A 16,990-nucleotide genomic window follows, 5' to 3' on the forward strand; every position below is an offset into this window, starting at 1 on the left:
GTGACCCGGTAACATAAAAGACCCGGTGCTCCGGCCGCAGAGGCCCAGGACTCTTTCATCTTAGGCTGAATCCTGGCCCACTGCTGCTCGAGGATTTGGAGTGTGTAAAAGTCCGGGGCTATTTAATTATGGGCAAGCCTTTTAAGAAGCCTACACCAGGAAGACAGAGATGGAAACATATGCAGTAAAACATTTTATATCCAATTTGAGGATTCAACCAAAGGTCTTCACTTGAGCAAAACCAGAACTTCCAAGTAGATCAAAGGTAGCATTGGAGTTGAGGAAAAATTCTTTGCCAGGGATTGAGAGACAATATCTTCTGAGAATTAATATCGTGTCAGTTTAGTTGCATAAAAATAACCTAAGAAGAGTGGAAAACAAAGGAGAAAATTACTCAGATTTTGTACCACCTCAATTAACCACTGTATTCATTTTTTAAAAGTTGCATTCCATATCTGTAAATATGTACGCCTATTTTATATATTCATAGTTGTGACGTCTATTTGACTTTCAGCTTTCATACTTAACAGTATGTGATAAGTATTTTCCACATTACAGCATGGTTCAATGAAATATTTTAAATGCTTTTGCACTATTCCATAGAATTTCTGTATCCTAGTTTATTTAACCCAGTCACTAATTATGGAACTTTTAGACTGTGTTCCAGTTTTTCATTATAATACTCAATGAATATATATATATGTATGAATATGAATATATATGTATGTATGAATATGGTTATAAATATGGCTTTATATATATGTATATATATTTTTTATTTCTTTGGCTTATTTTCATAGATTTTTTTCCACAAACTGGGGTTACTGGGACAGAGAGTCTCGGCATTTTCAAATCCTTTTGTTGAAAATGGATCACTGTTTTCCTGAAGAGTAGTGCCATTTTACACTTCATCAACACTAGGTATTATCTGAATTCTTTTCAAGCCAGTTGAATATTGTTTTTGGAGAAAAGACTGGAATTGTTTCAGAGTTGTTTCTGCTATAAGTTCTACCAACTTAGCAAAAAAAATATGTATATATATATATATATATATATATATATATATATAATATTCTAGGAAGAAAAGGCATTCCTCATTGTTGACAAGTGGCTATCATGTCTAAGAAAAGGAGGCCATAGAAGTGGCATGGCAAACATAGTTGCCTCCAACAAGTCACAAATCTGAGGTACCCGCTTCTATCCATCTGCCTCAAAAAATTATGGTCGCCACTGTAAAATCAGTGTCAGAGGGAGAGAGCGTGGATTAGCAGCTCCTGAGAGAATGCCCAGCTCACCAGCCTGAAAGCCAAGTTAATGAAATGCTGTCTTCGTGCAAATCCAATGGTGTAGTGTTCCTCCGTTCCACGGAAATGTAACCACAGTCCTCTTCTTGTACACAGCTGTACATCTAAGTGATATCACTGGATAACACAGCACAAATGCTTTTGTAACTGAGAGAAGCCTTTGTGCAGATTCCTGTGAAGGTTCGAACTTTTGGAAGAATAGCAATGGCTGGGGCAGCCCAGGTGGCTCAGCGGCTTAGCGCCGCCTTCAGCCCAGGGCCTGATCCTGGAGACCTGGGATCGAGGCCCACGTCGGGCTCCCTGTGTGGAGCTTGCTTCTCCCTCTGCCTGTGTCTCTGCCTCTCTCTCTCTCTCTCTCTCTCCCCGTCTCTCATGAATACATAAATAAAATCTTAAAAAAAAAAAAAAAAAGAATTGCAATGGCTGAGCCAAGGCTGGCATTTATTTCAGGTTGTTGGTGTGTATGGCCAACTGGAAGACAATGACCCCACCCTCCTACTGGGCTGGCCTCTGAGCACACTATCAGAAAACCTCACATGACCTTGCCTCTCGTGCACATACTATCTATACCTAGATAGGTATGCTGGCTTTACCTGTTGAGTCCCGCGTTTGCCCACAACTCGATTTCATTTCAGGTTCTGATCTACAATGGCCAACTAGACATCATTGTGGCAGCTTCCCTGACAGAGCGCTCTCTGAGGGCCATGAAGTGGAAGGGGTCCCAGAAATACAACCAGGCGGAAAGAAAAGTTTGGAAGATCTTTAAATCGGATTCCGAAGTGGCTGGTTACGTGCGGCAAGTGGGTCAGTTCTGTCAGGTACGGAGATACTTTGGGACCTGTAGGTTGTGGGGAAGGGGATGGTGGGATCGAAACTAAAGCCTGCATCCCAGTAAGGCCTGGCTCGCCCCACGCAGAGTCACACAGCAGCCCAAGCGTGTCTTCCGTAGCCCTCCTTTCCACAGAGCAGTGTCTGAGTTCCTTAACGTACATGGTGCGTAACGCAAAACAAGATGAAAGGTGAGATATTGTTCAAGAGACAAGACGACAATCAAAAAGATAATACTCAGCCCAAAAAGGCAAATCATTAATGAGAGAATTTGTACAGAAGGGAGCTTGAACACGTGATGTAAGTTAGCTTCAATGTAATCTCTTCTGGCAAATCTGTGCTCTTATTTGGGTCCCACACACGAAGCCCCAGGACCGAATCTGTCCATCTGATGCCCCTAGTGTGACCTTCACTTTAGGAGTCAGACCTTGCTCTGGCCAAGCCTGTCCACTGTGCCTCCAGTTTACAGGCTTCAGCTCCACAAGGGTCGTCAGGGCTTCATTGGTGACTACATGAGGATTCCACCGTTTACCTCCAGAAAGTTTTTGGAGAGATTAAGAATACTTTTGCTTAGTCAAGAGGAGAAATTTAAATCTTCTGGACCTGATTTTTTTCCTGCAATTTTTTATTTGAGGCAACATTGAAACCTCCATTCTGTATTAGGTATTTGGAATTACAGCTTTCCAAACGCTTGAGCTTTTCATTAGGCAAATCCATGCTCCAAATAAAAATTAATTTCAGAAGCATACAACCTTAAAAGTACTTTGCTTTGGGAAAGTAAATGAGAGCTCACAAAAATATTCATAAGGGTCACTGAGTTATGAAATGCATTACTCATTTCTGTTAGAAGGAATGATAGATCGAGCAGAAGTATGGGTAAGTCTAACGTATAAAGCTCCCCTTCTGTTCCCCCTCCCCACCCATCATTCTCACCATTTAACAACATGTACGAAATTTAAATATCGTGCAACGTTAACTACCTTGGACAAAGGAAACAGTTGAGAGATGTATTTCTGGGATCAAGTAAAGGGAAACTCTATGTTGGAAAACTTATAACATTACAGTTTCTAAATGGAGATAAACTATACCAAAGAATTAAAAACTGGTGCCACAGCAAACTAAATGAGTCAGAGCAGAAACAGTTCTGGCAAGATGCGTGTGAGGTCTGTAAGTGAGGCTGACGAAGGACAGAGAGAGGAGTGTCTGTTGACCTGCAGAGAGATCTGGAGAGAAGGCGATGAGCGTGCTTGTCTGCCCTGTGTGCTTCTGTAAACTGGAGCCCAAGCAGTCTTGGGTTGGGTATTGACTTGGGAATCACAATAATTGGTTAACTCTGAAGATTGATTCCAAAATCAATTGGAATTCTTGGACAAGTGGAGGCTCTCCATTTGCAGAAGATATTCTGGATTTCATTTTTGGTATTTATTTGTCTGTTTTTAAGTAACACAAGTAATATAAGAATTCAGATATTTAAAAAAAAAAAGAATTCAGATATTTTTAATTTGATTTTTATTTGATTTTTTTAGGATTTTATTTATTTACTCATGAAAGAGACAAAGAGAGACACAGAGACATAGCAGAGGGAGAAGCAGGCTCCCTGCAGGGAGCCTGATGTGGGACTCAATCCCCAGACCCTGGGTTCATGGGGACTGGGTTCACTCAACCACTGAGCCACCCAGGTGCCCCAGGCTACACTGGATGCTACACTGCTGGCCTTGAAAATAGCAAAAGCAGCCATGAGCCAACACTTTTTAATGTTTAATGATTATACTCAAGGGTAAAATATAAGGGTAATATAAAATATATATCTGGACTTATTTAATTAGAATTACATAATTTAGATTATTACCACTTTCCAGATAAATGCAAGAACCTTAGATCTTCCTTATCAAGTCTCCTGGTTTTTGTGTTATCATTAAAAACAAAAAATTCCACATACAGTTTGAACACCACAAAACATTACTTGCATCATGTTACACAGCCAGTGTCACTGTGACTTACCCATAAATTGATCCATTCAGTCCCCCTTAAGCCTCTTTCCCATTTCCGTGCTTATGACTGGAATTATTTTTCTTCGCTTAAAAAAAAAAATCCTTTTATTTTTTACTTTAGTAAAGTTGTGCTGGCAACAGTTTCTGTTTTTGTTTGTCTGAAATGTCTTTGTGTTGCCTTTAGTTGAGAACTTCATTTTTCATGGAATTGAAGTTTAGCTAGGCAGTTATGGTCTTTCAGCACATAAAAGATACTATTCTGTTGTTCACTAACTTGCATCACTTCAGAGGTGAGCTGTCCTTTTTACTGCTGTTCCTTTGAAGGTGATTTTTTCCCCACCTGACTACTGTTAAGATTTTCTCAATTTTTGGTTTTCAGAAGATTTGACTATGTGTATATAGCAGTGATTTTAAATACATATGTACACTATTCTTGGGTTTCTTAAGCTTTTTCTTTTAAGTATTTTATTTATTTATTCATGAGAGACACACAGAGAGAGGCAGAGACACAGGCAGAGGGAGAAGCAGGTTCCTTGCGAGGAACCCGATGTGGGACTGAGTCCCAGGACCCCAAGATCACGACCTGAGCCAAAGGCAGACACTCAACCATTGAGCCACCAGGTGCTCTCTTAAGCTTTTTGAAACTAAGACTTGATGTCTTTTGTCATATTTGGAAAATTCTCAATCATTATCCCTTCAAAAACTGCTTGTGCTCTGTTCTCTCTTTCCTCTCAATCTAGGACCTAATTATGCAAATGTTAGACTTTTTCATTTCATCCCATATAGCTTTATTTCTGTTCTTTCTTCTTTCCATTCTTCAGTCTGATATTTTCTTTTTTCTCTTTTAGTTTTCTCTTCTTCCCTACTACTATTCCAAATATGTTGTTTAGCCCATTTATTTTTTAACTGCAGTAATTATTTTTTGTCATTCTGGAATTTCAGTCTTTTTTCTTTTTTATCGATTTTATAGATCTCAACTTTTAGATAATTATCTACTCCTCATCATGCTGTTTCTCAAACATATTAATCACATTTACTTTGATATCCATTGCTGATAACTCTTAGATTTGTATTACCCTTTAGCCTGATTCTATTGTGTGTTTTTTTTTATTATTTTTTTTTATTTTTATGGTAACTTGATCCTTTTCTCTGGTATGCCTCAAGTTTTCAATGGAATGTCAGACATTATGCTGGTAAAACTGTAGAGATAATTTGAGCTTTTGGCTGATGATACTTTCTTTTAAAGAGATTTTACTTTGCTTTGTCAAGCAGTTAAATAGGGGTCAAGCACTTGGATCAAGTCTGGAATTGATTATATTTAAATCTGTATTTTAGCTGGTCTATTTCCATGGTCCTAAATTGACATTTGTAGTGTTAACTAGGGCCTCTACTCTTAGGCAGGCCATGAACACCAATTTTTGTCTCCCCGCAGCTCTGTTCAGGTTTCCAGCTTTTTCACTATCACGTTAATAAAGATTTTGTAGCCTCTTGGTCCCTGAATCAACTATTGCTTTGATGGGAAAAGAACCACAGAATATCAGAGTCATCTTGTTGCCCTCTCCTTCGCTTTGTAACCATAGCTCCTTGTGCTAAGAAGAATAGTGGTTCCCCAAAGAAGCCCTTCTCCTAATCTCTGGAACCTGTGAACATGTTATGTTTTACAGAAGAAAGAATTAAAACTGCACATGGAAATAAGGGTGCTGATCCTCTGACCCAGAGATGGGGAAATTTTTCTGCATTATTCAGTGTCATTACAAAGGTCCTTATAAGTGAATGAGGGGGGAGGCACCTGGCTGGCTTAGTCGGTAGAGCATGCAACTCTTTATCTTGGGGTCATGAGCTTGAGCCCCACATCAGGGATAGAGCTTACTTAAAAGGATGAGTGGATGTGGGAGGCTGATGAGTCAGACATTTGAAGATGCTACACTGCTGGCCTTGAAAATAGCAAAAGCAGCCATGAGCCAAGGAATGCAGGTAGCCTCTAGAAGCTAAAAAAGGCAAGGCAACAGATTATCCTCTAAAACCTTCAGAAGAAACTCTACCAACATCTTGATTTTAGTCCAGTAAGACCACTTCAGACTTCTAACCTCCAAAATTATAGGATAAGAAATGTATATTGTTATAAAGGCACTGAATATGTGGTGATTTGTTATAGCGACAATAGGAAACTAATCCATTCTTCATGTCCTGGCTGTCTTCATAGGTCACCCTGACTTTCAAATGGGCATGTTCTGTATTTTTGTCCAGCTTTCCTGGTTTTATTTTTCATTTTTTTGTTTGTTTGTTTGATTGTTTGTTTGTTTGTTTTTTAGCAGGGAGATTGAGAGCAACAAGTTTCTTTGCCAAGACAGGAAGTGGCACTTGTTGCTCTGTTCTTTTAGGATGATACCATACATATTTTCAAAGTTACAGTATACATTCTTCATTTATCTTTAAGTAATATTCTATGGATTCCATTAATATATGTAATTAATTTTCTTAAAAATTATCTTCCTGTTGACCATTTAAGGTTGTTTTCTCTTGTGGTTGTAGCTGATATATTATTATTAATTTCTAACAAATAGGTGTTTCAATAGTTCTGATCTATGTCAACTTTTTAAAGAGACCTGTCAAAAACCACTATACATTTTGTGTGCAAAATAACAAAAGAGAGGATGGAAGAGAAAGTATGCCAATAAAAGACAGGAGTTATAAGGGTGGGCTCATCTATCAATATTTATGTTCAGTAATGATAAAATAGCTTTGCTTCTTGAGCAAACGTGCCAGACATGATTGGTATTTCATGGCTATCATCAGAACATCCTTGCAAATCATACAATATCATTTCTATTTTACATATGAGGAAAGACTGAAGAAGGTAAACAGTCCTGTATCATCCAATGATAGGATGGGGATTCGAACCTTATTCATTCTGCTTCCATAGCAGTTTTATCAATGCCTCTCATATTACCTCTGATACTTAATTGCCAGTAATATAGGGACTGTTAGCTAAATAGAAGGGAAACACTCAGGGTAAAACTCCTTTAGGTAATTTTTTCATGTGTTTGAAAGATACTTGTTAAGCTTTCTTTGGTGCAATATAAAAGAGATACTTATAAATACTCATGAAATTCTGAGTTACCTTCAGTAATATATTAGAGCACAGTGCTCTAAAACATAGGGATGATAATAATACCTATCTGCTAGGGACTAAACTATGTCTCTCCTAATTTATGTGATGAAGACATCACCTATGATGTGACTATATTTGCAAAGATGACGTATAAGGAAGTAGTTTAAGTTAAATAGGTCATAAGGGCAGGGGTTAGTGTCCTTATAAGAGACACCAGAGAGCTCACTTGCTCTCCCTGTCTCTGCCATGGAAAGACACAACAAGAAGTCAGCTGTCTACAAACCAGAATAGAGCTCACACCAGAAACCAAACCGGCCAGCACTTTGTCTCAGCTCCAGAAATGTAAGAAATAAATGTCTGTTGTTTAGGAACAACAGTGTATGGTATCCTTATAGGATTATTGAGGGAATTCAACAAGTCAATTAGCATAGAGCAATATCTCATCATAGTAAACGTTATCTCTAATCATGTATAGTAAATGATCCCAAATAACATATAAAAGTATACATAATAAAAGGAAAATTATAAATAATAAATAGTAATTAAAGGAAAATCATAAATAGTAAAATTATAAATAGTAAAAATTATAAATAGCAAAAGTCAAGATCAGGGAAAATGTTTGAAAATCAACCCTTAGGGAAAGTTTAAATATTAATATTTAGGGACACCTGGGTTCAGTGGTTGAGGGTCTGTCTGCCTTCAGTTCAGGGTATGATCCTGGGGTCCTGGGATTGAGTTCTGCATTCAGCTTCCCAAAGGGAGCCTGCTTCTCCCTCTGCCTATGTCTCTGCCTCTCTCTGTGTCTCTCATGAATAAATAAATAAAATATTTTTTAAATAAATAAATATTAATATTTAAGCTATTAAGGGCAACATGAATGTTGAGCTGCTAGGGAGCAATGGACATGTCACTTGCCCCCTGTCTGCTACACTGCTTTGTGATGACAGTCCCACCAAGGCACTCTCAGCATATCCTCCAGATTCCTGATGGCTGTTTCTGCTACCTGTTACCTATATCCCCCAGAGCAGCCTTGTGAGACGCTCCAGCGCCTGGCACTGCACATGTGTCCTGCTTGGCTCAGTGCATAAAATATCTAGTTCAGAGGCCAGGCTGTGGCTGCAGGGCGGCATGTGCTACAGAGGTGGGCAAAGGGATTGGCCGCCACTCAGAAATTGTGACAAATATCACACTAAGCCCACTGACTCTTGTGAATGCAAAACACATTGAGAGATGAAATGGCCCTCCTCTGGCTGCCAAAAAAACGGTAACAAAAGAAGCAAGGCCCACATGTGTTTGTGATAGGGAGTGTTTTACCGCACGACAAGGGATCTGAATTTTATGGAGGTGATTTTTAAATGTTGGCAGAGCTCCTGCCCGCTTAATGCCTCCGCGTAGGGTTGAGGGTGGCGTGTGGAGATGAGGGGGAATTAAGGAGAGAAAAGAGCCCCGGTGTTAACAAAGGCATTCTCTGTGAGCCTTGGATTGAGAATCCTGTCCAAACATCAAGCGTCTGATAATGAAAAAAACGGGCCTTAGCCATGGACTTACTTTTCAGCCTTAGACACACAAAACAGAAGCATGTGAATGTGTCTGCCAAAAGAGAAACCTCACTCTTTGCCAAACTCCACAGCTCTTAATTTAAAAATCAAAACCAAAGTAGACTTGTCCCCGGATGGTTACCTAAAGTGTCCACTTGAAAGAATGACAGCTGTCCCTGGGGAGCAGCAGGGTAAGAGACAGGGAGCCACTTCCCCACATGTTCCCATCAGGCGATGCCTTGGGAAACCCGGAGACAGCCCCAGCCAGCCCATGGAGGGCAGGTGAAGAAGGAGGGCTGCGTGCGGCCTCTTGCTGGTTCTGGCCTAGAAGACAATGTGCCCTTGGCATCTCTGCCTTTCTAAGATTCAGACACTGCCTTATTACAGCATCTGGGGCAGTGGCCTCTTCTCAGCTTGTTCATCTCTAAAGTGCAAGGTTTGGACTGAGTTATCTGTAAGATATCTAAGAAAGATCTGAAATATCTATATTTCATTAATGCTCAGAAGGGCTCAGTTAGCAAGCAATATAGAATAGAATAGTGGCCCGTGTGTGTGTGTGTGTGTGTGTGTGTGCATTGACTTAATAGTGGTAGATCAAAGATCTAATCCTCTTCCTCCCTGGCTGGTGAAAACCCAGACCAACACTGTCAGGGCTACCCTGCTGTTCCTTTTACAGTCTTTCTCTTCCCTTATCCAAAAGTCACAGTTACTGTTCATGATCAGTTTTGATGTTGCCACTACTTTTGAAACAGGATATTTTGTTTTTACACCATTGAATTGCTATTTCAACCCCAAGGAAGTTTTGACTCTACATTTAGAAATAAAAAATTTTAGTCAGAATAACACTGATGAATTCCTTTAAGAACATCTTCCTAAAATAAACTTCACGAAGCTAAATTTTCTGAAGAAGGCATGGAAACCATTTCCAATTTTTCCATCTTTATTTCACTGGAAATATTTTATTGAGACTAATTATTTTCCACATTGAAAGAAAAGTTTGAGTCGCTGGTCAGTTTTCATTCTTATCAAATGTTACTGGGCGTAGTTTCTGCTAACATGAGTTTTGCAGAATTTCCAACAAGTCTATTTTTCCTGATTGCAGTTTGAGTCATTGTTATTTTTATTTTATGTTTTCATTATCAATATCAATTCGGGTTATTTAATAATTACAGGATGGATTATCTCAGCTAGGTAGTATTTTACAGCTGGAACAAATTTTAGATCTCATTTTTCAGGTGGTAAAAGTGAAACCCAGAGGTTAAGTGACTGTCCCGAAGTCTCTTACTCATTTCATGACTGAGCTGAGAGTGGATTCCAGGACTCCTGGCTTCTGGCCCAGTGGTTTTCTGCTTCACAAGGGTGCACACCTCCAGAATGATGCATTGGCAGCTGCATGCTAGTATGGTGAAGACTGGAGCCTGCATACATGTCTGCCATAATTCAGGCAGGCCTGAGAAATCTTGTATTTCACATCTAGCTTTAGCTGTGAAGTCACATATGTGCACCCGCTTCCTATAGACAGAGTATCAGGGTTTTTAAAAGGTATATTAGTGCTTAGTGGATGGTAAGGCAAGGTTCATCCTAAATTAAGAAGTTATGGTTTTATCTTGAACTTCTGATATTAATAAAAGAACAGATGCTGAAGGTAGTTAAAATGAACAGAGGCAACATGATAGGCAGAGCCTCATAGTGGGAGCCTGAAGAGCAGAGCACCAGCAGTGTGCACAGCCTGTGAGTTTCCAAACTGGATCCCAGAGAATGAGAGCCAGGGGAGAGACTATGAAGGGTCACGGGCCCTTGATGGTAGTCAAGAAGTGAGTGCTCCATTGTTGAAGCAGTGGGAGGCAGGCCATTCAAAGGTTTATTTTTTCCTTTTTTTTTAAATTGTAAAATACATAAAACATAAAATTTATCATCTTAACCATTTGTTAAATTTAATTAAATAATTATTTTTAAAAGTAAGCTCCATGTCCAACATAGAGCTAAAACTCAAGATCAAGAGTGGAATGTTCTACTGACTAAGCCAGCCAGGCACCCCCTAATCTTAACCATTTTGAAGTGTGTCATCCAGTGGTATTAAATACATTCATAATATTGGGGTGCTATCACCACCGTTCATCTTCATAGCTCTTTTCATCTCCTAAACTGAACCTATAGCCATTGAACACTTGCTTCCCACTCCCCCACTCCAGTCCCTAGCAACCGCCATTCTGCTCATTCTACTTTCTCTATGAACTTGACTGCTCTACGTATCTTGTATAAATGGAAGCATACAGTGCTTGTCACCATGGAAGGTGTTTATGCACATTTTCAAAACTGGTCTTTGAGAAGTTTAAAGTGGCAGCAATAGGATGAATTCAGGGTGAAGAGAGGTCAGGAAAGGGGATCCAGCAATAGGATGAATTCAGGGTGAAGAGAGGTCAGGAAAGGGGATCCTGAGAAATAAGGAGTCCTGTTGGGAGCTTTATTGGAAGGAGGTTCTCCACCTGATTGGGCTTTGGCTTGTGGGGCCCCTCAGGCTGGTGGTCTGCTACAATCTCCTCAAGGGTTTCTCCCTGAGTACCCAACAGGAATGAGACCTTCTGCTAAAGGTTATGTACAGAGAAACCAGAGGCAAGGAGCCCACCACCCTCAAAGATTGACTACTTTGAAGAGTTGTGACGAATGGAAGACAGTCTGATATCAGGAGAGGAGTCTAGATTCTGGGGCTAGACACACGTGGTGTGAATTTCAGTTTTGCCACTCACTGGCTGTGGGCTGTTCATGGTTCTATAAACTCTGAGCAAGAAGGGTGTCAGGAAGGCCCATGCTGATGACAGCTACACCCATTCTTCAGCATATGTCAGCCCTCAGGCCTACCACGCACTATTTATCCACAATGTTATGGAATACTAATAGCTCCACTATAAATTATGTGATTATATTTACTAATTTGTAAATGAGGAAACAGAAGGTTTACCTGAGATACTTGCTTCGGGTTTCAAATAGTAGTTGTATCCAAGACTCAACAACCCAAATCTCGATCTTTCCTCCACACCACCATGCTTCTAAGTACCTGTGAGGGCAGTGGGGTGGAAAGGAATGGAACACTCTAGTTGGCCAGAGTGGACTACATGTCTGCCCATGGGGGGTGTATGCGGTGGTGGTGACAGAGGGGGAGGGGTGGAGTGGTGGTGGCGGCCAGTATATTCGGCAGCACATCCAGTCCACACAGAAAAGTCTGTCTCCTAAAGGAAAGCAGAGTGCTTACAAGAGGGAGGAGGACAGGGAAGGTATGGTGTGCAGATAGAAAGCAGGAACAACCCCAGCTACCTAACTGTGCTTTTCTAAAACTAATGTTCACTTTGTTTAGTTTCTCTGACTATGCACAACTATAAAATAGAGAAAAGAATAACCTCAGTCTTTCGAGTACAAAGGAAGATCAGGCTGGGATTTGAACATTTCCACTGATAATCCACAGAGGGAATGACAGAGAGCTGGCCACCTGCCTCTCTTGGACTTCTGACTTTTTTTTTTTAATTAAACAGTGTGGTGCATTCTGCACTATTTCTGAAGGAACTAATGGTTCCAGAAAGGTCTTCCTCAAGTCCTTGGTTGCATTGACAAAATCAGAGTAAGCAAAGAGCAACAAATGTGATTTTTGCATTCGACTAGTTGAGAAGGGGTGAGATGAAGCTAAAACAATATTTAATGCAAGAAAGTAACTGTTAAACAGATTTGAGATGATGATTACCAAATGCAGCTAATTCCCTGGGAAAATGTTTTGGCTTTGTTACAGAGATTATTACGCAGAGCCTTCACCTCTCTCCCAGCTCTGTTACTTCCTACAAAGAATGATTTCCAATTCGTAGCTTCTTTGTCTCTGTTACCTAGATCTGGGGAAGGTTCTCTGTTCATGCATGGGAATCAGACTATGAGCAGAAAGCCAGAACATAGTGGTCAAATCATCATCATCATCATCATCATCATCATCATCATGACTTGCTATCATCAGAGAGCTCCATGGTAGTTGCAGGCTGAGTTCTCCAGAAGCAGGCATTCAGACCAAGTTTGGGGTTCAAGATGTTTATTAGGGATCAACACCAGTGAAGGGAGTGGGGGAGGAAGCAGAATTGATGGAAGAGGGAATCAAACTGTGGTCTATGCCTGAGAAAGCTTGGCCAACCTGGCAGGGAGCTCTGGAGAGAGTCTTCTTTCATCAGTGTGCCACATTGGGCCAAAATGACATGGCCTTTAAACCCCCACCTCACTCATTCACCAAATGTGGGCTGCCCCAGAAAGGGCATCATCTTGAGAAAGGCTACTCTCTGCAGCTGAGGCAGCCCCTAGAGCTGCTGAGAGCTGGAGGCTGGGCTGCTTGCCCATCCTTGATGGAGGGATCTGATAGTGCATCTCTGTCTACCATGAAGGCCACCCAGATAATGTAGTTGCGAACTCTCAGGGTTGGTATGGAGAAGGGGATTGCATCAGGGGCTGGTGGTTTGTCCAACACCACATGAGATATTGTTCTTTGTTGGCATAATGTAAGTTTTATCCTAAGCTCTTAGTGTAATTGTGTCTTCTGTCTGCCATCTTAAAAAGATGGCTCCAGCCTTGCTTTTAATTCATATCAAGATTCCAAGATAGGAACAGCAGAATTTTTAGGAAAAAGAATATTTTTAGGAAATATTTATTTTTTAATTGTTTATTAATAGAATAATAGATTACACTAAAACTCAGTGGCTTAACACAACAACAGTTTGTTATTTCTCATCATTATGTGAGTGGGATGGGCTCAGCTGGGTGGTTCTTTTGACTCACGTGAGATACACTGAGGTCATCCATGCAGCTGCCTTCAGCTGGGAGTTTGGCAAAAGCTGGAACGTGCAAGGTGGCCTTCTCTTCTCCAGGGCCCTCTCCATAGGGCCTCTCACCATGCAGTGTCTTGGCCTGGGCCTCACAGCCTGGCAGCCAGTCTCCCAAACTGGGAAGCAAAAGATGTCAGATGTCAGCAAAAGATGCCTTCTAAGCCCAGGGTGCAAAAGTCCCAGAATATTATTTTCATTGCATTTTCTTGGCCAAAACAAATCACAGAAGAAGGCCAGATTCCTCTTGTTGGGAAGAATGATGAAGAATTTGGGACCATCATTAATCTACTGCACTCTCCTAACATAGTATGTTAACCCTTGCAAGTATAGATTCCCAGGCCTTATCTCCAAATATTCTGACTTCATTTGTCAGGGGTAGGACCTGAACATTAGTATATATGTCTGTTTGGGAATTCTAGTGTGCATCTTGTTCGGGGGAAACCTAAATTGTGATGTCTTTTGACCCTCTACTGATGCCAAAATGGCTTCATCTTGTAGGAACCCCACGTGGTTTATTGTTTGGATAAACTTCCATTCTGATCCCTAAAGGCAGCTCTAAATCCTGACCTATTTTACTTCCTTACAGGCCAACCAGAAACTTGAGAATGTAGTTTCACTCTTAACAAACCAGCCATTGATCTGAAATATCACTTTTGGAAAAGTGTCCTCTCGTCAATAGTATCTACTGGCGGGGCTCTGATTCTCTGGAATCCTCAGCCAAAACCTTAAGCTAAATTTTAAACCTCAGTCCCTGCTGTGCATTGTAGGTTTACAAATGGTCTTTGTTTTCTCAAAACACTGATAGACCACTGGTAATTTAGACTCATAGAAAAACTCCGTTATTTATTCAAAAGATTAGCTTCCTTTTCCCAGCAGACTTCCGTGCTGTACTGAAGTGATGTGGTCGTCCTGTGCAGTCCTTAGATAGTGGTGTGTCTTATGCTACTCTTCAGAAATGACACAACTAGATCAAGCAGGGTCTGCTGTAAACATCATCTGGATCCTTTCTTAGCAAAGATGGTATCCACCAGGCACCTTGAATTTGTTTCTGGATATTAATCAGTTGATAAAACACTATGATGGATTGATAAAATTAATGTCCTATCAAAGCAAAAATAAAAATGCAATGATTTCGGGTTCTTAACCCAGGGCAAGGGTCTGTGACTAGTATTCAAGGGGTCAGGGAACTTAGAAGGGAAAAAAATGCATTTTATTTTCACTGACCTCAAATAGCTTTTCCTTCCATTATGAATTATGAAATTTAGCATTTCCTCCCATTATGAATGTAGGCAACAAACCGCAGTGGCCTTAGCAATACCTTTGACTCTGTCACCAACAGAAAGCAGAAATACTTTCATACCAAATACAAATGCTGTTGCAAATACCTTGAAACAACATTTATCACCGTCACTGCTACTTTAAAATTGCAGTAGTTACCAGACCCCTGATTGCTCTTATTCAATGCATTCATATAGAAGTATATATACTGTTACATCACAAATTTATTTCTTACTACTTTGTTAATTTCAATGTAATGAGTTCGCTTTGTAATCTATGATATATATGTAAATATATATATATATATATATATATATATATATATATATATATATAGTATTTTAAACCATTTTTCTGGAAAATATCCGTAGGCCACAGTAGACACTGTGAGTCCATGGCACAAAAAAGACCAAGAACTCATGCATTAGACTATTTGAATTATTGAAAATAATTTCTAGATCCTCCCCAACCCAAACTACAGACCACCTTTGGGAACCCCAGATTGACAGCTATGAGTTTAGCTATCAAGTAGGCTTGAATTTTCTTTCTAGTCTAATACCTCAGTAATTCTAATGACTACTATCACCATAGTCAAGCAACAGGGTAGAGGTTAAAAGACTGGATCCTGTGCCAGACCCTGCTCCACCACTTACTAGCTGTGTGACCTTGGGGAAGTTACTTAACCTCTCCAAGAGGCTCTTCATCAGTGAAGTGGGCATCACATCAATACTTCTCTCTCTCAGGAAGGGATTAGTTACTAGGATTCATTATGGGCCTACATGTATTACTTGACACTCTACCTGGCACCCAGTAAGCATGAAATAAAAATTCCTACTGCCTCTCCTAGTATTCATCTGTTTTTCTCCTGCATTCAGATCTCCTCCTATCTAATAGGATCCCTTTTGTTAAAGATTTTATTTATTTATTCATGAGAAAAACAGAGAGAAAGGTAGAGACACAGGCAGAGGGAGAAGCAGCCCAATGCGGGACAGGATCCTGAACCCCAGGATCATGCCCTGAGTGGAAGGCAGAGGCTCACCGCTGAGCCACCCAGGTGTCCCTAATAGAATCCTTAATAGATACTGTGTTTTAAGGGCTCAACTAAATGTTCTTTATCAGAAAAGCCTAGAACTATGACAGTTGAAGTTACACCAGTTGTAACTTCACAATAACAAAGAAACTGTCTTGGTGAGAGGTAAAAGGAACTGAGGGGCAGGGGAGGTGTTCCAGCTTTTGCTACATGCAGTCTAATGATAGTAAATATAAATGGCTACATTGAGTAATGAGATGTTTCTGCAGCATTGAGTCCCTTTCTAGGTCACCAGTAATCTGGAACATCCCTGTTGACAATAAATGAAAGCATCCAGCCTTTCTGTTTTTGCCTCCCCCCACCTCTTTGTACTGAGTTTCTAACATATGGAAACAGGGAAGAAGAGGAGTATAGGGGTTCATATTTAGAGAGTAAAAAACCATCTAGCAAAACAAAAACCCCAGTTATTTAGCAAACTCTCTGCTCTTCTGCTGTCCGGCATGGAGATGTGAGTGTTTATTTTTGTTCCTAATATTTATTTTCGTATGCAGCAACCAGAATCCCAAGGTTTAGATTCTGGCACCAGCTCTGTCTTCGTAGAGCTGCTTGCCAGAGGGGGACTTCCCATTTTTGCTTTTGTTGCCGTTCAGTTGCTTCCCTATATCCCCCCCTCTTACTGTTTTTTAGACACATGGCCCATCTCATCAGCTCTGTTTTACACAAAAGAAAAGAACATGACAGACAACATGTTAAATTTTTAAAGATTCATTTTTGTGTGTCTGGCAGCATCAGTAGGTGGGTTTTTTCTTTTTTTTTAAACTAAAAATGGAATAATAACCGAGGAGTATGTATAATACTTGTGAAGATAAAACAAATAATCATAAGTAAACCTTTGTACTTACCAGTCAGTTAAAGAAATGCAACATTACCAAGAGCTTGCCCTCCCCAATCCCACCTCTTTCCCTCATTTCCCCTGGAGGTAAACCACTGAACTGGATTTTGTTTTTATCATCCTTTTCCTTTTTAAAAAAAATAATAGTTTGACTACAGATATACATCCCC

General features: G+C 40.2%; 1 protein-coding gene across 5 annotated transcripts in view; it reads left to right on the top strand.

Moving 5' to 3' along the window:
* CPVL (carboxypeptidase vitellogenic like) overlaps positions 1–16,990 on the top strand; it is a 127,196-nt gene that overhangs the window by 96,196 nt on the left and 14,010 nt on the right. For 4 of the 5 annotated variants that reach the window (XM_072783633.1, XM_072783636.1, XM_072783634.1 and 1 more), the window contains one exon: positions 1,940–2,122. In XM_072783633.1, the coding sequence (XP_072639734.1) occupies positions 1,940–2,122 (183 nt within the window). Of the gene's footprint in view, positions 1–800; positions 922–1,939; positions 2,123–16,990 lie in introns of those variants that run through there. The other variant, XM_072783637.1, reaches the window with a different exon arrangement.

Source organism: Canis lupus, chromosome 18, assembly GCF_048164855.1.
Source record: "Canis lupus baileyi chromosome 18, mCanLup2.hap1, whole genome shotgun sequence".
Taxonomy (NCBI): Eukaryota; Metazoa; Chordata; class Mammalia; order Carnivora; family Canidae; genus Canis; species Canis lupus.